Genomic DNA, 23562 nt, shown 5'->3' with positions numbered 1-23562 from the left:
AATTTTGGTTTATCGACTTTTCAGTAACATTCCAAAATATAATGGTGTGTTAATTCCGCTTTCCATCTAGCCTGACTCAATCTCAATCATGATCAAATCCCTATTTCCTCCCCCCCCTCATCTCTACCCGTTCATCTTGCTCCTGAAGACTCAATTATCTCACTCATTGAGGCACTCTAACCGGATTGTTTCCTACTGATCTTGTTGGTTTGCTAGGATTCTAGCTCTATTTTGTTTTTCAGTATACATAATATATGGTTCCCACTGTTGTATAAACTTATCCCTGGTATTAAGAAGCTCTGCCGAGGCGCTACTCATTGTAAAGTGATAATCTATTCTACTTTTAACATATTCAAATGAGGGTGGATCCACCTTCCAAAATCTAGCTATGCTTACTCTCACAACCGTGCAGATCAAGGCTATTAGCTTGTGATGTCTTTTCACTTTATTATCTGGAGGAAAATGAAGCAAAGCCTGTTCAGGGGTAAGTGTGATATTAGTTTCTAGAATTAGGCTTAGATACCTTGAAGTCTGATTCCAAATCTCTGTAACCTTTCCACAATGCCACCACGTGTAAGTATGTCCCTTCCTCCCCACAACCCCTGTAGCACAAGTGGGGCCTGCTGTCCTGTGTATTGGCAAATCTTGTGGGATATATGTACCATTTATAGAGTACTTTAATATAGTTTTCCTTCAACATGGCATTTGGAGAAAACGATAGACCTCTATTAATGTTTGATACCCAATTATCTATTGTCCATGTCCTGCCCAAATCCTGTTCCCATTTAGTCATTATTACACTCTTGTCCCTATTTGAGCCACCATTAATAGCCGGATAGAGCAATGCTATCAGTCCCCTCCTAACCTCCTTCGATAAACATAGTGATTCTAATATAGTATTGTTTGGAGGCTTATCTAATCCCATTATCTCTCGAACTCTGGATTTAAGTTGTAAGTAGTGGAACCACTCATTTTGCCCGGGTGTGCCTAGCTCTGCATATTGAGAGAAGGATAGTAGGTCACTATTAACATAAACATCTGCTATTCGGTAGAGGCCTTTATTCTCCCATTTCCTTTGAGTATGTATGTCAACTAAAGATTCAAGAGGGGAGAGCGGGGTCAGTCTGGACCTCTCGTTGAGTAAATGATACTTCCTAGTCGCTGTGTCCCAAATAAAAGCAGTGTGTGTGATCGCAATTAACTGTTTGATGTGACCGGGTCTGTTTTGTTGTGTTGCCCAAAGAATATTATCCAATCTTCTTACATTAAGCATGTCTTTTTCTAGTTGGACCCATTGTGGTGTAAGTCCTAATTTAAACCATTGTGTGGTCTGGGCCAATCTAGCTGCATAATAATATGATATTAGGTTAGGTAATCCGATGCCTCCCTCTCCCCTATGTCTCATCATATTGTGTTTGTTTATTCTAGCCCTTTTCCCTCCCCAAATGAATTTTAAAATTGCCTTCTGCATTACATATAATTCTGACAACGGTATTGAAATTGGGAGTGTTCTGAATAGGTATAGGAGTTTGGGCAATATTGTCATTTTGACAGATATTACTCTTCCATACAGGGAGATGTTAAATTTAGTCCATTTCACTAATAGCTCTCTAATGTGTGTGAACATGGGGACATAATTTTCCCTATAAAGTAAGTGCACATCTTTTGTGAGGTTGATTCCTAGATATTTGAGAGATGATTTGGCCCATTTAAATGTAAAGTTAATTTCTAATAATTTCTTTGTTGGCTTTGGGAGATATGTGCTAAGGGCCTCACACTTGCCTTCATTAATTTTATATCCAGACAACTGTCCAAATTTATTTATTATGGAATATACCATCGGGAGCGAAAGTAAAGGTTTTGTGACTGCAAGGATGACGTCATCAGCAAATAATGAAATTTTATATTCCTTATCCCCCACCCGTATACCTGCAATATTTGGATTATCCCTTATCCTAACCGCCAATGGCTCAATACATAGAGCAAAAAGTAGGGGTGACAGGGGGCAACCTTGTCTTGTGCCATTACGGATTTTTATTCTGTCTGATTGATACCCTGAGAGTCTTATGTATGCATCTGGGCTTGAATATATCTTTTTTAAGGCAGTAGTGAAGGGGCCTTTAAATCCCATTTTGCTAAGCACTGCAAACATGTATTCCCAGTTAACTCTATCAAATGCCTTCTCTGCGTCCAATGCTAGAAACAGAGAAGGCATCTTCCCAACTGTCGCATAATTAATCAGGTCAATCACTTTCCTAGTGTTATCTGGTGCCTCTCTTTGCGAGATGAAACCCACTTGGTCATTGTCTATCAAATTTCTAACGGGTAGGGTCAATCGGTTAGCCAAAATTTTTGTGAATAATTTTAGGTCCTGGTTGATTAAGGAAATTGGCCGGTAATTTTGGCAGTATTGTTTGCTCTTGCCAGGTTTTGGAATGACCGTCACCCTTGCAGTCAACAAATCTGGGGGAATATCTACTCCTTGCAAGATGTTATTAAACAGTATCCTCAATTGGGGAGCCAGTGATAACTGCAGGTCTTTATAAAATGAGCCTGGAAACCCATCAGGGCCTGGTGCTTTGTTTCTTTTAAGTTCTTTGATAGCCAGCATAATCTCTTGTATTGTTATGGGGGAGTTCAAATTCTCTAGTTCTTCTTCTGTGATAGTTTTTAATTTGCCATCTTCTAGGAATCTAATCAATTCTTCTCTCTTGTTATTATTTGTATTACTACTAGGTAAATTATAAAGATTGTTATAAAAGTTGGCAAACTCATTGGCTATTTGTTGGGGATCATTTGTGACTTGTCCCGAGGTAGTTTGTATTTGTGGGATTGTAGTCGCCCTTGTCAGGTCTTATTTTCAAGCACTTTTTATTGTTATTTGTCCATTAATGCTGAGAAACAACTCACATCATCTAATGGAAAAGTTAAAGATTAATGTTAATTCATTAGCATACATTTTATTTGAGCTGTTATTTATTTTAGTCAGTCAATATGAATATTGTTTTATTAGTGGAGGTAAAAGTATAAGTTTTTAAAAAAAAAACACACACTTACCCAAATGGGAGTTGGGGGACTCCAACATGGTTAAATGGATGACATGAAAGAGAGAAGACTACTGACTCTAAGCTGCATGGCATACACAATAACCACACCCTATATAGATGATGGGAGGCTGCCCTGACTGAACAGAGAATAATGGAGATAGTGGGACCAGGGGTAACCTAAGAGGGACTATTCCCACTAAATCACAGAGAAGGATCTCAGATTATTGAAACAAACTGACATGAACCTTTGTTGTCAATATTGTCTTATCTGTCAACAATAACACTTGGTAAATTAGAGGTAGGATGATAAAAGTTTCCATTTATCTGGTTTGCCAAAATTATTAGCATACTCGATCCTTGTCAACTAAGATGAGAATTTCATCACAGTACTTATTTTCCTTTACTGAACATGCAAGCTACTGTAAATAAATACATTTTAAAAAACATCAGTTCTTACCTGATAATCATCAAAACATCACAGTGATGCATGCTTGTGGGTCTGTTTAAAGGGACAATCTACACCAGAATTGTTATTGTTTAAAAAGATAGATAAAGCCTTTACTACCCATTCCCCAGCTTTGCACAACCAACATTGTTATATTAATATAACTAAAACACAAACTGCGCTAACCGACAATTACAATGATAGGCTTCAATCAAATAAAATGTTTAAGACACTCTTACTATTATACTGCAAGATATGCTACATACAGATTCTGTCAAACAATCATTATCTTAATACCAAATAAAAGATTTATTAGCCTTGAGATATAAATAAGTATATTCACAATTCTATCAGGTATATATATATGTTAATAAGGGAGGATTTTCCTAATAGTTCCCAAGATTATACTGACCATAAATCACCTTAGTGACTCAGAGAGTATGGTAGATCCTTTGTTGAAAGAAACCCTTTGTTTCTACTTCCCAATTCACTGAACACTGAGTATTCAGCCAACGACGACACTGGAAACAGACGAACAGAAAGAGCACAACCACGACTCAAGGTAAAATGTTTAATATCTTCATTCTGGGCATATAATAAGTTGCACTTACAAGAAGTTTAAAATAACAACGCCTTTGTAACAACACACAGTCTGCGGTTTCCGGTTTCTGAACAGCTGATCCTGCTTCCACCTTCGTGTACCTTTAGTGGGTGAGGTCCGTCACTGGCAATATCGAGGTAAGTCTCTTTAACTCTTGAAATAGCAGTGATGTCTGTAGCTTTGTCCCCGTCTACGCGTTTCGGCCAACTTCTGCGGACTTTGTCAAGGCTCTGGACACCGATTTTTCTGTTTGCGGGGATCCTATTTTGAGTACAGTCGGCTCCTTCTTTGAGCCATGACCAGCACCAATCTCCTGTCTGAATCTTCACACGCCCACTAGCCATGTGTATCGGGCGTGTGCATTAGTTTGTGCGATACAAACAAATTGGTGCAAGTTCAGTCTCTCGTAACATTCCATACAGATTTAAAAACAGTCTAAAACCAAATATTATAACAACTCTTTAAAAATCTACAACATTAAATAAAACAATCAATATAAAAGAAAAATTATTCATAAAATTCATTCTTATTCATGTGCTCAATTCATTGATATAAAAACACATTTAATACATAAGACAATAGAGTCACGAATCTTACACAATAAAAATTCAATTCATATACATTCTCATGTGTTTTAGATTTACACCCCACTTTGACGCTATTTGAATAAATACATAACCCACATCACAGGTTTTACTCATATTATATGGCTCCCACCTTGTTTGCCTCTATTTCAAGCATGTTAGACCCATCACAACATGAAAGCTTGAAGATCTAAATCAATATTGAGTCCTTTCGTGGCAAGACTATCTAATTCCTGTATCCATTTTGTTTCTTTTTTCCTTAGGGTAATTAGCCTTTGGTGTGGATTTATACCGAAGGGTACTACTTCAAGTATACTAATACGTAGGCTATTTGGGTTTTGCCTAGGGTGAATCCTAAAGTGTTCGGACACACTATGCGTTTTTAACCCTATTGCTATATTATTCATATGCTCATAGCATCTTCTTTTTCTTTTAGTTCTACCTATATAGATACCTCCACAGCTACAGGTAAGGCCATAAACTACATATGTGGATTGGCAAGTACCTCTATAGGTAATAAGTACAGTTTTTGTGACTCCTACATGCAACCTATGGTAAAGAACATCAGATCCTACATTTTAGACACGGTAGATGTTATTTTACAATTAGAAGATATGCATTGGGATAAGGAATATATGTGGATCACTTGCGACGTTATAGCCCTATACACTAATATTCCCCATGAGAAAGGAATTGAGGCCTTTAATCGTATAGGGAAAGACAGCGGTATGTCTATGAAACATTTAGGCTTCATAGAGGAGAGTGTATTAGGTTCATTCTGTGCAATAATTATTTTAATTTTGATGGAACTTTTTATAGACAAATACAAGGGACTGCAATGGGCACCCCAATGGCACCGTCATATGCCAATATTTACATGGCCTATTTTGAGGATCTGAAGGTGTGGAATAATAACACTTTTATAAGTAATATAGTCAAGTATCTTAAAAATATCTATGATATTATTCTATGGCGAGGAGATACAAATATAGCCCAAGATTTTGTTAAACACATGAACAACAATCAACACAATTTGACATTTACTGGAAAAATGTCTAAAGAAAAAATTGAATTTTTGGATGTGGAGTTTTTGTTGATCATTTTTCAAACTCGGTAATGGTAAGGAACTATAGAAAACCAACTGATAGTAATGGTTTCCTTAATGCCAGTAGTGGACACATGAGAATATGGAAACAAAATATTCTGTTTGGACAGTTCCGCAAAATTCGGCGGAACTGTACAAAAATGGATGATTACAATAGAGAAGCTGATGTCCTTGAAAAAGTTTCTAGAGAAAGAATATGATAGTAAGTTGGTTAGTGAAGCTAGGGAGAAAAATGCGTTATGTGAACGTAAAGGTTTACTATATCCCGTCAAGGGAAATGAGGAACACATGGCAGATTGTGAGAATACTATTAGATTCATTACCACTTATAATGAGGGGGGCGGGGTTCATTAAAAAGATCTTACATAAACATTGGTGGATTTTAAGGGCTGATCCCATCCTAAAGGAGGTCTAGAGGAAAAACCTAAGATAGTGTTTAAAAAGAACCAGAATCTTAAAAATGTATTAGCTCCATGAAAACTCAAAGGATCTGCATTAGGGAAAGAAAAGAAGTCTGGAACCCTAGATTAATGGGTTTCTGGAAAACCAGGGACATATAAATGTGGTCGTAATAATTGCTGTATGTGTCCCATTTTGTGGAACCGTGATTCTATAATGAACTGGAATCACACAAAAACAGAATTTATGCTTACCTGATAAATTACTTTCTCCAACGGTGTGTCCGGTCCACGGCGTCATCCATTACTTGTGGGAAATGTTCTCCCCCACAGGGAAAGGCAAGGAGAGCACACAGCAAGAGCTGTCCATATAGCTCCCCCTCTGGCTCCGCCCCCCAGTCATTCGACTGACGGTTAGGAGAAAAAGGAGAAACTATAGGGTGCCGTGGTGACTGTAGTGTATAAAGAAAAAAAATTTCAACCTGATTAAAAAAAAACAGGGCGGGCCGTGGACCGGACACACCGTTGGAGAAAGTAATTTATCAGGTAAGCATAAATTCTGTTTTCTCCAACATTGGTGTGTCCGGTCCACGGCGTCATCCATTACTTGTGGGAACCAATACCAAAGCTTTAGGACACGGATGAAGGGAGGGAGCAAATCAGGTTACCTAAACAGAAGGCACCACGGCTTGCAAAACCTTTCTACCCAAAAACAGCCTCAGAAGAAGCAAAAATATCAAATTTGTAGAATTTGGCAAAAGTGTGCAGAGAAGACCAAGTCGCTGCCTTACATATCTGGTCAACAGAAGCCTCGTTCTTATAGGCCCATGTGGAAGCCACAGCCCTAGTAGAGTGAGCTGTGATACGGTCAGGAGGCTGCCGTCCGGCAGTCTCATAAGCCAAGCGGATAATGCTTTTCAGCCAGAAAGAGAGAGAGGTAGCAGTAGCTTTTTGACCTCTCCTCTTACCAGAGTAAACGACAAACAAGGATGAGGATTGTCTAAAATCTTTTGTTGCTTCTAAATAGAACTTTAAAGCACGAACAACATCTAAATTGTGTAATAAACGTTCCTTCTTTGAAACTGGATTCGGACACAAAGAAGGAACAACTATTTCCTGGTTGATGTTCTCGTTGGAAACAACTTTTGGAAGAAAACCAGGCTTAGTACGCAAAACAACCTTATCTGAATGGAACACCAGATAGGGTGGATCACACTGCAAAGCAGATAATTCAGAAACTCTTCTAGCAGAAGAAATAGCAACCAAAAACAGAACTTTCCAAGATAGTAACTTGATATCTATGGAATGTAAAGGTTCAAACGGAACCCCTTGAAGAACTGAAAGAACTAAATTTAGACTCCAAGGAGGAGTCATGGGTCTGTAAACAGGCTTGATTCTAACCAAAGCCTGAACAAAAGCTTGTACATCTGGCAAAGCTGCCAGTCGTTTGTGCAACAAGACGGATAATGCAGAAATCTGTCCTTTTAGAGAACTAGCTGACAATCCTTTATCCAAACCTTCTTGGAGAAAGGAGAGAATCTTTGGAATTTTAATCTTACTCCAGGAGAATCCTTTGGATTCACACCAACAGATATATTTTTTCCATATTTTATGGTAAATCCTTCTAGTCACAGGTTTTCTGGCTTGGACCAGAGTATCAATCACAGAATTTGAAAACCCACGCTTGGATAAAATCAAGCGTTCAATTTCCAAGCAGTCAGCTGCAGAGAAACTAGATTGGGATGTTCGAATGGACCTTGTACTAGAAGGTCCTGTCTCAAAGGTAGCTTCCATGGTGGAGCCGATGACATATTCACCAGGTCTGCATACCAAGTCCTGCGTGGCCACGCAGGAGCTATCAGAATCACCGAGGCCTTCTCCTGTTTGATCCTGGCTATGAGCCTGGGGAGGAGAGGAAACAGTGGAAACACATATGCTAGGTTGAACGACCAAGGCGCCACTAATGCATCCACTAGAGTCGCCTTGGGATCCCTGGATCTGGACCCGTAGCAAGGAATCTTGAAGTTCTGACGGGACGCCATTAGATCCATGTCTGGAATGCCCCATAATTGGGTTAACTGAGCAAAGACCTCCGGATGGAGTTCCCACTCCCCCGGATGGAAAGTCTGACGACTCAAATAGTCCGCCTCCCAGTTGTCTACTCCTGGGATGTGAATAGCAGATAGATGGCAGGAGTGATTCTCTGCCCATTGGATTATCTTGGTTACTTCCTTCATCGCTAGGGAACTCTTTGTTCCCCCCTGATGATTGATGTACGCAACAGTCGTTATGTTGTCCGACTGAAATCTTATGAACCTGGCTTCCGCTAGCTGAGGCCAAGCCAGGAGCGCATTGAATATAGCTCTTAGTTCCAAAATGTTTATCGGGAGAAGCGACTCTTCCCGCGACCATAGGCCCTGAGCTTTCAGAGAGTCCCAGACCGCGCCCCACCCCAAGAGGCTGGCGTCGGTCGTGACGATGACCCACTCCGGTCTGCAGAAACTCATTCCCTGAGACAGGTGATCCCCCTTACCCCCAGTGATGTCTGAAATAATTTCCTTCAATTCCGGCCCAAAAAGGGTCTTACCCTTGAAAGGAATATTCAGTAACTTAGTCTTGGACGACACGTCTGCCGACCAGGATTTTAGCCAAAGCGCCCTCCGCGCTATTATAGCAAAACCTGAGTTTTTCGCCGCCAATTTCGTTATTTGAAAGGCGGCATCCAATATAAAGGAATTAGCTAACTTTAATGCGTGAATTCTGTCCATGACTTCTTCATAGGAAGTCTCTTTCTGGAGCGACCTTTCTAGTTCTTCTAACCAAAAGGACGCCGCTGAAGTGACAGTAATAACACACGTAGCTGGTTGAAGGATGAACCCTTGCTGAACAAAAATCTTTTTAAGCAATCCTTCCAATTTTTTATCCATAGGATCTTTGAAAGCGCAGCTGTCCTCTATAGGAATAGTTGTGCGCTTCGCTAGTGTTGAAACAGCTCCCTCAACCTTCGGGACCGTTTGCCATGCGTCCCTTCTAGGGTCTACTATGGGAAACATTTTCTTAAATATAGGAGGTGGGGCAAAGGGTACACCTGGCTTCTCCCACTCCTTTTCCACTATGTTCGCTACCCTCTTAGGTATTGGAAAAGCGTCGTCGTGCACTGGGACCTCTAAAAATTTGTCCAATTTGCACAACTTCTCTGGTACTACCATGGAATCACAGTCATCCAGAGTAGCTAATACCTCCTTAAGAAAAGCGCGGAGATGTTCTAGCTTAAACTTAAATGCCACTAGATCAGGTTCTGCCTGTTGAGAAATTTTTCCTGAGTCTGAAATTTCACCCTCAGACAGCCCTTCCCTCACAGCCAATTCCGATTGATGTGAGGGTAAAATAGATAAGGCATCGTCAGCGTCTGATTGTTCATCCTTTTTATCTGTATTTAAAACTGAACAATCACGTTTCTCTGAAAAACTGGCAGTTTGGATAAAAAACTACAACTAACACCACAACCTCCTCGCCATCCCCGTGGTAGATGCTACTTGTTCAGAGCGGCAAGGAGAATGACTGGGGGGCGGAGCTATATGGACAGCTCTTGCTGTGTGCTCTCCTTGCCTTTCCCTGTGGGGGAGAACATTTCCCACAAGTAATGGATGACGCCGTGGACCGGACACACCAATGTTGGAGAAAACTGTACCGATTACTTTTAGAGGTACTTGCCAATCCACATATGTAGTTTAAGGCCTTACCTGTAGCTGTGGAAGTATCTATATAGGTAGAACTAAAGAAAAATAAAAAGAAGACGCTATGAGCATATTAATAATATAGCAATAGGGTTAAAAACGCATAGTGTATCACACTGTATACACCCATTAAAATGAGTAGCTGCACATGCTGGGGACCTCGGCTTGAGCTCCCACTGCTCTATTATAAGACATTGCCTTCTATAAGCTTATATGTAATGTATGGGGAAATCCTGCTCTTCTAAAAGTATATTCAATGTTAAGAAAGTCCCTGAGACCCTACCTCCTTTTCTGGTTGGCCCCTACCATTAACTACTATTTGGTGGATTTAGCTTAGTTCCTTACACGCTACTTTTTATTTAGGTATCACTATAGTCCACTGTTTAGTATGCCCCTCCCCCTTCACATAATAATTTAGGTCCTACGATTAGTATTTTAGCATCTATTATGTCTTATTCCTCATGCCCTTCATCTGCACGATAAATAATGTAGTCCTTGGGAGATAAATGAGATCATCCATCCCTTTTGTACAGTGCCCGTTCATAGTAGATATAGGGGGTTCAGAAGACGCCATCTTATTTAGTAGCCAGCTTAAGTAACAAGTAGCCCGCTCTACACACATTGGTTACAGCTTCATCTGCCTATTTAGGCCTTTAGATATTGTAGATACATATTAATTTACCTAGATTGTTTAAAATACTGATTTGAAGTGATGTGTATGCTCACCTTATTTAACCTTACTTGTTATTAATAGCCTAAAGGGTAAAAATGTAATGTAATATTGCTATGTGTCTATGTGATTGTTATTTCACAAATAGCTGAAAATGCAATGCCCCCCCTTGTCTCTTCTGGATAGGCTCCATGTTTAGTATTTGCTATATGCCCCTTCAAAGTAATTAACCCCTCTCCTCCCTTTCCCGCCGGCATGTATTACCTGCGGGTCATATCCATACTCCTTTTACCCACATCGCATATAGCTGGCATCTCCCCAGGAGAGGGGCTCCTGCAGCAGTTCTCTATATATATATATATATCTATATCCCCTTGTTCATGAGAGATTGTTATTACGATTTAACTTGCCTTAAAAGAAGGTCTTCTTAACAGAATGTTAAACCTAGCTTGTCTTATATATCCCTTATGTTATGGCATTCTGAAGTTTATAGCTCCCTAAAGAGGTTTATTAATAGCCTAAAGGGTAAAAATGGAGTTTAACATCGCTATGTATCTGTGTGATTGTTTTTTCACAAATAGTTGTAAATGCAATGCCTCCTCTTGTCTCTTTTGGATAGGTTCTGTGTTTAGCGTTTGCTATATGCCCTTTAAAAGTAATCAACCCCTCTCCTCCCTTTCCAGGCGGCACTTATTACCGGCGGGTCATACCCATACTCCTTTTGCCCACATCGCCTATAGCTGGCATCTTCCCAGGAGAGGGGTTCACGCAGCAGTTTTCTGCTCTCTCATATATTTATCTCTCTATATATCTATCTCCCCCTGTTCGTATTCCTTTTAGGAAGTTACCCTCACTTTTACATACTCTAGCTTAAATTTATGTTTGGTCCAAATAGAGGATATCTCCGCTAGTAGTGCATTTGGAAGCTCAGAGACCCAATTGTATTTATAAACTTAAAGGGCCATAATACCCAAATGTTTAAACACTTGAAAGTGATGCAGCATAGCTGTAAAAAGCTGATTAGAAAATATATCCTGAGCATCTCTATGTAAAAAAGAAAGATATTTTACCTCAAAAGGTCCTCAGTAGCCACCTCCCATTGTAAAGGATTTCTAAGCAGCATTTTAGTGTGTTTGTCCTGGGACATCTGAAGGGACTAGCATCATGCACTCTCATATTATTTCACCAATCAGGTAAAGGAAGCTTACTATGAAATCTCATGAGAGTTAAGTCAAATCTCATGAGATCACAGTATGAGTTCATGACCTCAGCACTGCTGATGCTGATTGGCTGCTGTTCATTTCTTCATTTTTTTTAATTTTTTTACCTGCAGCTGGGAGCAGCTGAGTATAACTTTTTACACAGAACTTACTCTGCTGAGCTGAGGAAATTGTGAGGTAAAATATCTTCCTTTTTTACATAGAGATGCTCAGGTGATATTTTCCTGTCAGCTTTTTACAGTTATACTGCATCAGTTTCAAGTGATTTAGCATATGAGTATTATGTCCCTTTAATATGCTAACTGGCTCCGCCCTCCACTCCCCCCCCCCCCCACTCTATTTCGAGCGGCTCTCGCCCGCTGCATTCCCCCTCCCCATAAAACTATACAGCTAACTCAGGGGGAGGCCTAATCTTACCTGAATAGATACCCTAATTTACTTTTTGTATGGCCCAGAGAGGACCATTTTTGTTTATACTGCTTATATGATATCTTATTATAAAACTGAAGTCTCTCTTTAGATAGCCCAAATCTTATAATAACGCTTGAGATATATGGATACATAATGTCTTTTACTACATGTTTTTTATACTGCAATACTTCTCTAATTATACTGTGTATACATTTACCTGTAAATGTTTTTGGGCATACCCTATATGTTGTATTTGTTTTTGACTTCAATAAAAATTGTTATAAAAAAAAAAAACGCATAGTGTGTCCGAACACTTTAGGATTCACCATAGGCAAAACCCAAATAGCCTACGTATTAGTATACTTGAAGTAGTACCCTTCGGTATAAATCCACACCAAAGGCTAATTACCCTAAGGAAAAAAGAAACAAAATGGATACAGGAATTAGATAGTCTTGCCCCGAAAGGACTCAATATTGATTTAGATCTTCAAGCTTTCATGTTGTGATGGGTCTAACATGCATGAAATAGTGGCAAACAAGGTGGGAGCCATATAATATATGAGTAAAACCCGTGATGTGGGTTATGTATTTATTCAAATAGCGTCAAAGTGGGGTGTGAATCTAAAACACATGAGAATGTATATGAACTGAATTTTTATTGTGCAAGATTCGTGACTCTATTCTGTCTTATGTATTAAATATGTGTTTTTATATCAATGAATTGAGCACATGAATAAGAATGAATTTTATGAATATTAATTGTATTTTTCTTTTATATTGATTGTTTTATTTAATGTTGTAGATTTTTAAAGAGAGTTGTTATAATATTTAGTTTTAGAATCTGTATGGAATGTTACAAAAGACTGAACTTGTACCAATTTGTTTGTATCGCACAAACTAATGCACACGCCAGATACACATGGCTAGTGGGCGTGTGAAGATTCAGACAGGAGATTGGTGCTGGTCATGGCTCAAAGGAGGAGCCGACTGTACTCAAAAGAGGATCCCAGCAAACAGAAAAATCAGTGTCCAGAGTCTTGACAAAGTCCGCAGAACTCAGACAAAACGCGTAGACAAAAGCTACAGACATCACTGCTATTTCAAGAGTTAAAGAGACTTACCTCGATATTGCCAGCGACGGACCTCACACGCTAAAGGTACACGAAGTTGGAAGCAGGATCAGCTGTTCAGAAACCGGAAACCGCAGACTGTGTGTTGTTACAAAAGGCGTTGTTATTTTAAACTTCTTGTAAGTGCAACTTAATATATGCTCAGAGTGAAGATATTAAACATTTTACCTTGAGTCGTGGTTGCGCTCTGTTCTTCTGTTTCCAGTGTTATATTAATATACTTTATAACCTTTAAACCTCTATATTTTTGCCTGTTTCTAAGACACTAAAGACAGCCTCTTATCACATGCTTTTTTATTTGCTTTACATAACAGGGGACTGCTAGTTCATGTGCGCCATATAGATATAATTGTGCCAACGCCAGTGGTTTGTGGCAGACACAGCATTAATTGGATAAAAAGCAAGTCAATAGATAATAAATAAAATGTCATGTGATCAGGGGGCTGTCAGAAAAGGCTTATATACAAGGTAACAGAGGTATACAGAGGTAAAATGTGTATTAATATAACAGTGTTGACTATGCAAAACTGGGGAATTGGTAATTAAGGCATTATCTACCTTTTTAAACATTAACATTTTTGGAATAGACTGTCCCTTTAATTCAAGTATGCTTATTGCCAACTACTTCTTATTGATAATATTTACTAACTACTGTAATTATTTATTCAGTCTCTGACTGACAGATGTAACAGAGAAAAAATTTATATCTGTTCTCTTGGAAAAATATATAATTCATTATGGTTTGTATAAATTGACTACATTAGATACTAGTGATGTTCATTCTGCTACACATAACATATTGGTAACCACTATTTTATGTATTAAACTGCACTATACGGAATTATACAGAGGTTCTATAATTAAATATATATGTGTCCTTACACATATATTCATTTGTGGGTACTACTAACATAACATACTTGCAAATGCTAAATAAATATTCATATAACAGCTTTATTTGAAAGAAGTGCTTAAAAATCAATATAATGTTTACTGGAGGCAATGATTGAAATGTCATAACAATATATAACTGAAAGATGGAAAGATAAACAAGTGTGTATAGTGTGTACCGGTGGAGTGCATTTACACTAAGCTGAGATGCCAGAAGATGTATAAAGAAGAACTACCAGAAAACATAGGAACAGACCTATGATGCACTGTATGATGTTCATTACATTTAGGATTTTATTGTGTAGGTTTCCCTGCCATGCTGAGACACTTACTGTCCTGACTGGAAATCCTTCTCGTTGATCACGGCACAGTTGGTGAGGGAAAGCTCATCCGTAGGGCATTTTGCTGCTTGCATCGTCTGTGGTATAAGAGAGGAGGTTAATTATACTGTGATGAGAAGTGATAATTACCCCCTTTTGTATCTGTCACACAGAGGTCAGAACAGTCAAGGGAATATTTGTAATGCTTTGTTTTTGTACTTCAACCTATTGTCATCACAGCACAAATGAAAAAATGTCCACAACTTAAAAGGGACATAAAACAAGTTGGGATAGAGACAAAAATAATATAATATGTACTTTAATTACTTTACCTGCACGTTTATACTGCAGTGCCTCGCCATTAACCCTTTCTTTTTAGTTTCTGAATTGTAAAGCTCTAACTCCCCCCACACATTTCCTTCTATGGCTGTATCTATATCTATTGTTGTTTTGGTAGAATGCAAACGTGCATAGGGATTATCTGTATTAGCATGCCTAGAAGCTGTGAAATACAATGCCTGTGTCTAAACACTGATAAGGGGGGTGGGGTTGGCTTCTCCAGGCAGCTTAGCTATGTTATTCATTTTGCTTATTTTTGAAAATTATTTTAAAATACTTGCCAGCAATTTGTAAACAATTTCTTTATGCAAACTATTTTAATTAATTAGCCCTTTTAGGATATGCACAGATCTCAACCTGTTTAATGGATGATTGGGAACACAGTAAACCCTTCCTGACAGTACTTATTTGTTATATCGGAAAAAATCACAAGATCGTTCATGTGATCGCATGATTTCATTGATGGGATCGGGTCAGGGGGGACTGCCTATAATGCTAGGCATGCCCTCCAGCCCGCAATCCCAATTAGGAAGCGATTATGGCTTCCGTAGAGCCAAATGGCTATGACGTTCCATGCTGTTCTAACAGTGCTAAATGACAGCATGGAACATCATAACGGCAGGCAGGGTCACCACTAGAAATTTTGGGGCCCCTTACTTAACCATTGATCAGGCCCCCCTTTGACTTGTGCAATTTTTTACCAAGTGACTAAAACGCATATGCACTTTATTCTTAAAAGGACACTGAACCCAAATTTTTTCTTTCGGGATTCGGATAGAGCACAACAGTTTAAGCAACTTTCTAATTTACTCCTATTATCAAATTTTCTTCATTCTCTTGGTATCTTTATTTGAAATGCAAGAATGTAAGTTTAGATGCAGGCCCATTTTTGGTGAACAACCTGGGTTGTTCTTGCTGATTGGTGGATAAATTCATCCACCAATAAAAAAAGTGCTGTCCAGAGTTCTGAACCCAAAAACAAAGCCTTCTTTTTCAAATAAAGATAGCAAGAGAACGAAGAAAATGTGATAATAGGAGTAAATTAGAAAGTTGTTTAACCCTTTGAGTGCTAATGACGGCTCTGAGCCGTCACAGAGTTTCTCACTCTGGTGCTAATGACGGCTCAGAGCCGTCATGAGCACTCTCCCACCTTGAGGGAGATCTGGGGGCTCCAAACAGCTCCTACCCCGGTAGAGTGACAGGCATCGCCGGGGCTTCACGTGATGCACGGTGACGTCATGCGCATTAACGTGATGATGTCAACGTGCAACTTTATTTATACTTACAATGTTAAGTATAGGAGGAAGGGGCATGCTGCTTAGAAGCCTGTATCTCAGACATCTAAGCAGCTACACACACAGACACACTCATACACTGAAACACACACTCACACATAAGGATTCATATATAAACAATCTAGCAGACACAAAAAGAAACACACAAACAGACACTCAGCACTTGTTTACATTGACCTGACAAATAATGAGGTAGACTACAGTTTTGCCAAAAAAAGAGATTTACAAGACAAAATATGGAATTCTGATTATCTTTTTGTCAAGGAAGATGACAACAGCATGCAGTGGCTGAAAGGAAGGGCCCTGAACTGCCTAAACAATTTAAAGGTTAAGTAGTGGATTGGTGACTTCCAGAAAGGTCTCATTAGTCTCAAAGTCTGTAGAAAGTTGTGAATAATCAGTAGTAAGGTCAAAATGCCCTAAAAAGGAACAGACAATGGACCGTACACACACACATACAAACTCAAACACAAACTTGCACATACACCCAAGGAAACACCCACAGAGACAGCCTCAGAAAACACACAAAGCCCTACACACTCACAGACACCCAGAGAAAACACACAAAGACATACACACACACACAGAGGCACCCACAGAAACACACAAAGACATACATACACACACGATTACAGAGACACCCACAGAAAATGCACAAAGACAGACACACAAACCCTCACAGAGAGATCCACAGAAAAAAAAAATACATACACACTCATAGAGACACCAACAAAAGCACAAAGACATAAACAGACACCCACAGAAGGTAACATTTCTGCACATTGTCATCCCCTAAATCAACAGTGTGTGACATGCATTATAAAAAAATATAAATTAAGAGATCACTATATAAAGAATCATATTTGTAAATGTGTAAACAAAAATACTTCTGTGAACTCAAAATTGTACATTATTGATCTATCAGAATGGGTAGATGAAGAAAAATACTTTTTAAAGGTTAACATATGTTTGGGGTGTCCCCCATTTTACCCAACCAAGAGCACCACTTCAAATCTGGTGTACAAATGTTGCCATCTGTCAGCTGTACTTATGGATTTTTAAAATGCTTTACTCTATATGGTCTTGGTGGAACCATAAGCTGTGGCACTAGGTCTCATACCATTAAGTCTGGTTAAATGCAGGATTTAGGCTTGTTTGCATGCGTTTTCAAAATTAAGTCAGCTGTAGTGTAAACTGAACATATAAACTGAACTATATATATATATATATATATATATGAGAAGTTGAAGCAGGTGCACTCTCAAACAGTTCTGTTCCAATGCCAGGGTGCTAGAGTAGAGTTCAATATATAGCAAGCAGGAAACAGCACTCACTGGTCTTGACAAATAATGGATTTATTCAGTGACGTTTCGGGGAATACACCCCTTCATCAGACCAAAGTACATACAGTGAAACAAACATTTATACACCCACACAAGACCCTCCCCCAGTGTAAAAACCGTCAAAATTGTTGCCTAGGCAACCCCACTAATGTAAACAACGCCAAAATTGAAAACATACTTAAAATGCATAAAGTACATAAAATGCAGAATGGCCATGCCAGGTTATCATCATCTATAGCAGCAACCTTATTGACACAGTAACAGAAATGTAACAATTGCCTAAACACAGTATCAAAAATGTAAACATACTAAAATGTGTAAGTAAATACATATGCGTTGTCAGCTAAACCTTGAATCCCCAACTTCATAGTATAGAGGAGAACGTACAACATTAGCCTAGAAATAGCGATAGTGAATGGTATCACACCATATACAAAAATATATACTATATTGGTAGACTAGAGAGCGTCAATATGCAAATCAGTGTATATATAAGTGGTACAATTCAATGGGGATTGGGCCTGCCCCAGAATGATCCCATATCGTTAACATCCTAATGATCTGCTTGTGGACTAATCGGGCATATAAGACAACCAGCTAATCGAGCAGTAATGCTAGACATATCAGAAAGTACATACTGGTCGGCATTAAGTAGCGCTTAGCGAGACAATAGGGTCCTGCTTCAAAGGACATGAAACCGCAATGCGCATGCGTGTCTCCGGGACAGCTCCGCCAGTACAGGGGGACCCAGGGGCTATGGGATAGGTCCAGATGAGCAAGCCCCCATGGGTCATTGAAATAGACAAATCCAGCCATAACCGAGTGCAATAAAAGACCGGGAGCAATTACGTAGGCTAACCCACTAATGTCTGACAGACAGGAGAGCTAAAAAATGCAGCAATACTAGTCTAGTGTATAGAGGTGCGATAGACAAACTGAATAAAAAAAACGGCCCTATTCATTAGGGATATGGACAGTAGAGCGCATGCGTATCATCCAGGATATCAGCACCCACATAGGGGGAATCTTTGTATCTGATACTATTGGTGGTGGAAGAAATAAGGAGCCTGTTGCAGAAAGCAAAGGATGATAACCATACCACTGAGGAAGCAACAAAAAAAACATATTTTGCTGCAAGATAAATCTGAGAACTGGATGGAGAAAATCACGTCCCAGCTTCGTGAATACAACAACGCACTAGTAGCCTTTAAAAACAAGAAATTGGGATACATTACTGAGGACTATAAGGAGAAAAAAAGTCTATAGGTGGACCTTGGGGCCAGGTGAGAGAACACACTTCCAACCCAAAAGACAGCAACGCTTTAGAACATACACTCACCGCCAGCTAAACACGTTGGCACAAGCTCTGTGTCTGACTCTGAAGGCACCGGGAACCCACGGCAGGAACAAGATATCAATAATGGCACACAGCCTTTTTTAAGGATCACTACCCGTTCCAGGGACAGAGGCGAAGACCGCATGTCCGAAGGGGTGGGGTATGGAGGAAGACCACCTTTCCAGCGAAGGAGGAGGAGAAGGATGTGACAGTGAATCTCAGCCAGCAGATCCTGAATGACCAGGAACGAAGGGTGCTGAAGAAAGAACTCTCTTTTGTCCCCACCAAAGCCACTAATTAATTTTCTACATACATTAATACCATGAGATTCCAGAGGCAACTAAAACTTGGTGACTTTTTTCAAGGGAAAACTCTGGATGACAACAAGAATCTCTTTAAGAAGCCAAGCTCATTTGACCCCCCCCCCCCACCACTAACCCTAGCATTAGAACGTACACAAGGATTATACAACAAAAACTGGATGAAGGCTGCCAAACAAGGTTTAGAAATAACATGACCTCCACTGATTGGGAGGCTGTACGTACTCTGATGGCAGACAACTCGATCATTATTTGCCCAGCGGACAAGGGTGGTGCAATAGTCCTGCAAGACTATAAGGACTATAAAATTGAGATTGAGGAACAACTGGCTGATGCAGCCACATATAGGGCATTGCCTTGTGATCAGACTGTTACTTACAAAGCACAAATTGATACCCTGATTGAACATGGGACACAGATGAACTGGATAAATTCTACCCTGCGGGACTGGATGATCCATCTTGTATACACTACCTAAAATTCATAAAAAAACTGGACCGCCCACCGGGAAGACCGATTGTATCCGCCCATGGATCACTGTTACAGCCTCTGGCCACATACATAGACTCCATTCTACAGCCCATGGTGATCAATATGAGGTCCTATCTGAGGGACTCATCTGCACTGATTAAGGATTTGACCACACTGACCGAGGTACAGCCAGGGGACGTACTTGCCAGCATAGACGTGGCAAGCCTCTACACAATTATCCCTCATGAGTTGGGTATGAACATTGTGACTAAGTGTCTGGAGAGATATCCCTATGTGGGACCACCAGTTGGATTTATAATTGAAATGTTATCCTTGTGTCTGAAACTGAATTATTTCAAGTTCGAGAAGAGGTTTTACGTCCAGCTGATGTGAACGGCCATGGGCTCCAACATGGCCCCAGCATTTGCCAACCTCTTTATGGGGCACATGGAAGAGAACATCTTTAAAGTATATGACCATGAACAGGTACTCTTTTACAAACGGTACATTGACGATATTATCGTGGTCTGGCGTGGGTCAATGGAATCGTTCCAAGAATGGGTGGCCACCCTGAACTCCATGGGGGACCAGGTGAAACAAAGAAATGTCACATGGAAGTAGACTTTTTAGATCTTAGAATCTACAAGGAAGCTACGGGCTTGGGTACCACCCTGTTCAAAAAAGAAACTGATCGTAACACACTTCTCCATGCATCCAGTTATCATCCGAAATCATTAATTAGAGCAATACCTAAGGCACAACTATTGCGGGTGATTCGGAACAACACCTCAAGCACCAGAAGGGATATTCAACTGGAAGACATGAAAGAAAGATTCAGGAACAGAGGCTACACGTGATCAAAAAACCAGATTGGATATCACTGCTAATCATACTGATGGGGACTCCAAGAATAGAGTGAATTTCATCACTACCTACTCTCCCAACACAAGATCATTAGGAATGACCCTCAAAGAAAGATGGGACATCATTGAGTCCAATTCCTCATTACCATACCAAGGATATGTTCCGCCAAGAACTGGCTACAAAAGAGGGAGGAACTTAAAAGACATTTTGATGAGGACAGATCCCATCAACAGCTATAGCCAAAGAACCACTTCAACCAAAAAAGGATCCTTCAAGTGTCCAAGCTGCGTCATGTGCAATTCAATGCTCCAGTGCAGCCAATTTCGGCACCGACATACCAATGAGTTGTTTAAAATTAAGCACTATCTTACTTGCACAACTAAATATGTGGTATACATGTTAAACTGCAACTGTGGCCTTTTTTATATAGGCAAGACTTCTGATGATATCAAAAAGCGGATGGCAAACCACAGAAGTGCCATACGCACGGCTATTGATAAGAAGAAAAGTGACCAGCCTGTAGCAAGTTTGAGATTTAAATTGATTGACCACGTCCCGCCACTAAGCCGTGGCGGTGATCGGGGTAAGCTACTATTACAAAAAGAGGTGGAATGGATCTATAAATTGAACACCGTCCACCCCAGCGGTCTCAACATGGGCATAGACTGGCATTGCTTCCTGTGAGGATTGGAAAATTGACCCCATATTCGGTCTTGGAGGCATACAGGTGTGTTCATAGACACTATAGATCTCTGACTTTTTTGGAGTCACTGTAACTGCATTACCGGACTTGTGACACTCTACAGACAGGATGTATCTAGCTCCTGACCAGAACCTCTCAATTTCCTTGGCTTCATGTGACTCTTAATATCTGAGTGTGAGAGTAAGATGCTCATGTAATTATCGCTCTATGTATTTCTAATATTTCTATGTACCTTTATAATTGAATGTGTGGGTAGAGACATTTACCCTTGTGGACCTATACTTCTCCTACATCCCCCCGCTATGGTGCTACGCTTATATAGACCTTATATGATGTCCCTCTTTGTTCGGTGACCTCCACAATACTGCTTAGAGTCAGCTCTGACCTAGTACGTTCATTCCTCTGTTGCAACCACTATTGCATTTTTTGTACATTTTTTGTGTAAGATGGTGTGCTGTAATTGTGCTGTAGATATATACGTTTATTGAACTGTTGCCGTATATGTGGATTCCCTATAATGGGGATTGAGCATTAACATATCACTATGTAAGTTAGTGTTTTCCCACTTCTGACTTGTAGAGCACCATTGCTACTACGTTCGGGGATTAGAGTAACTTGCCACCCCCGTAAGTGATCTACTTTTCATATTGCCTACATTTTCTTATAAGGGCTTGCCCCTCTCGCCCTATCCTGTTACCCATTTGTCCCCCTATGTGGGTGGTGATTTCCTGGATGATACGCATGCGCTCTACTGTCCATATCCCTAATGAATAGGGCCCGTTTGTTATTCAGTTTGTTTGTTATTCAGTTTGTCTATTGCACCTCTATACACTAGACTAGTATTTTTAGCTCTCCTGTCTGTCAGACATTAGTGGGTTAGCCTACGTAATTGCTCCCGCTCTTTTACTGCACTCGGTTATGGCTGGTATTGTCTACTTCAATGACCCATGGGGGCTTGCTCATCTGGACCTATCCCATAGCCCCTGGGTCCCCCTGTACGGGCGGAGCTGTCCCGGAGACACGCATGTGCATTGCGGTTTCATGTCCTTTGAAGCAGGACCCTATTGACTCGCTGAGCGCTACTTATTGCCGACCAGTATGTACTTTCTGATATGTCTAGCATTACTGTTCGATTAGCTGGTTGTCTTATATGCCCGATTAGTCCACAAGCAGATCATTAGGATGTTAACGATATTGGATCATTCTGGGTGCAGGCCCAATCCCCATTGAATTGTACCACTTATATATACACTGACTTGCATATTGACGCTCTCTAGTCTACCAATATAGTATATATTTTTGTATATGGTGTGATACCATTCACTATCACTATTTCTAGGCTAATGTTGTACGGTCTCCTCTATACTATGAAGTTGGGGATTCAAGGTTTAGCTGACAACGCATATGTATTTACTTACACATTTTAGTATGTTTACATTTTTGATACTGTGTTTAGGCAATTGTTACATTTCTGATACTGTGTCAATAAGGTTGCTGCTATAGATGATGATAACCTGGCATGGCCATTCTGCATTTTATGTACTTTATGCATTTTAAGTATGTTTTCAATTTTGGCGTTGTTTACATTAGTGGGGTTGCCTAGGCAACAATTTTGATGTTTTTTACACTGGGGGAGGGTCTTGTGTAGGTGTATAAATGTTTGTTTCACTGTATGTACTTTGGTCTGATGAAGGGGTGTATTCCCCGAAACGTCACTGAATAAATCCATTATTTGTCAAGACCAGTGAGTGCCGTTTCCTGCATGAGATATATATATATATATATATATATATATATATATATATTAAAAAATATCTGCCAAAAGGGCACCTACCATTTGTGTATTGAGGAGGAAACATTTCTGCATGGTTTTAAATATAAAATTTCTACAACATTGTCAAATAATCATAAATACACTGCTGCATGTTGCTAACAAAATGTGTTTTTATGGACCCCTTGCCCCACCACACAACTACCACACTGAAGTTACAATCTGAAATTGCACAAATAAATAAAAAAACATTTGCCGAGTAAGTCCTACCTACTCTGCAAAAGAAAGTGATCTGCTGCCTGACTCAGACACACACTGTACAAACTGAAGTGCCAAGTCTGTCTCACACTGTGCATAGTGGTTTAGTACACACTCAGAAATCCTCTCAAATGCTAATGCTTTACTCCTTGTAATGAAATTTCCCACGCTCAATAGCACTCTGCTGTAGCACCCACTGGTGGCTGCCAAAATGTTAAAAAATAATAATAAATAAATTAAATAATAGTTGTATTTGCCTCATGGGGCCCCCTGGCCCACTGGTTCCCTGAAAATAGTCACCCT

General features: G+C 39.8%; 1 protein-coding gene across 1 annotated transcript in view; it reads right to left on the bottom strand.

Annotated features, from left to right (window-relative positions):
* NSF (N-ethylmaleimide sensitive factor, vesicle fusing ATPase) overlaps nucleotides 1-23562 on the bottom strand; it is a 303795-nt gene that overhangs the window by 270421 nt on the left and 9812 nt on the right. The window contains exon 2 of the mRNA XM_053699733.1: nucleotides 14572-14657. Coding sequence (XP_053555708.1) covers nucleotides 14572-14657 — 86 coding nt within the window. The remainder of the gene's footprint in view (nucleotides 1-14571; nucleotides 14658-23562) is intronic.

The sequence above is a fragment of the Bombina bombina genome, chromosome 1 (genome assembly GCF_027579735.1).
Source record: "Bombina bombina isolate aBomBom1 chromosome 1, aBomBom1.pri, whole genome shotgun sequence".
Classification (NCBI taxonomy): domain Eukaryota; kingdom Metazoa; phylum Chordata; class Amphibia; order Anura; family Bombinatoridae; genus Bombina; species Bombina bombina.
The sequence above is the reverse complement of the archived record's forward strand: the minus strand, read 5'-3'. Positions and strand labels throughout refer to the sequence as shown.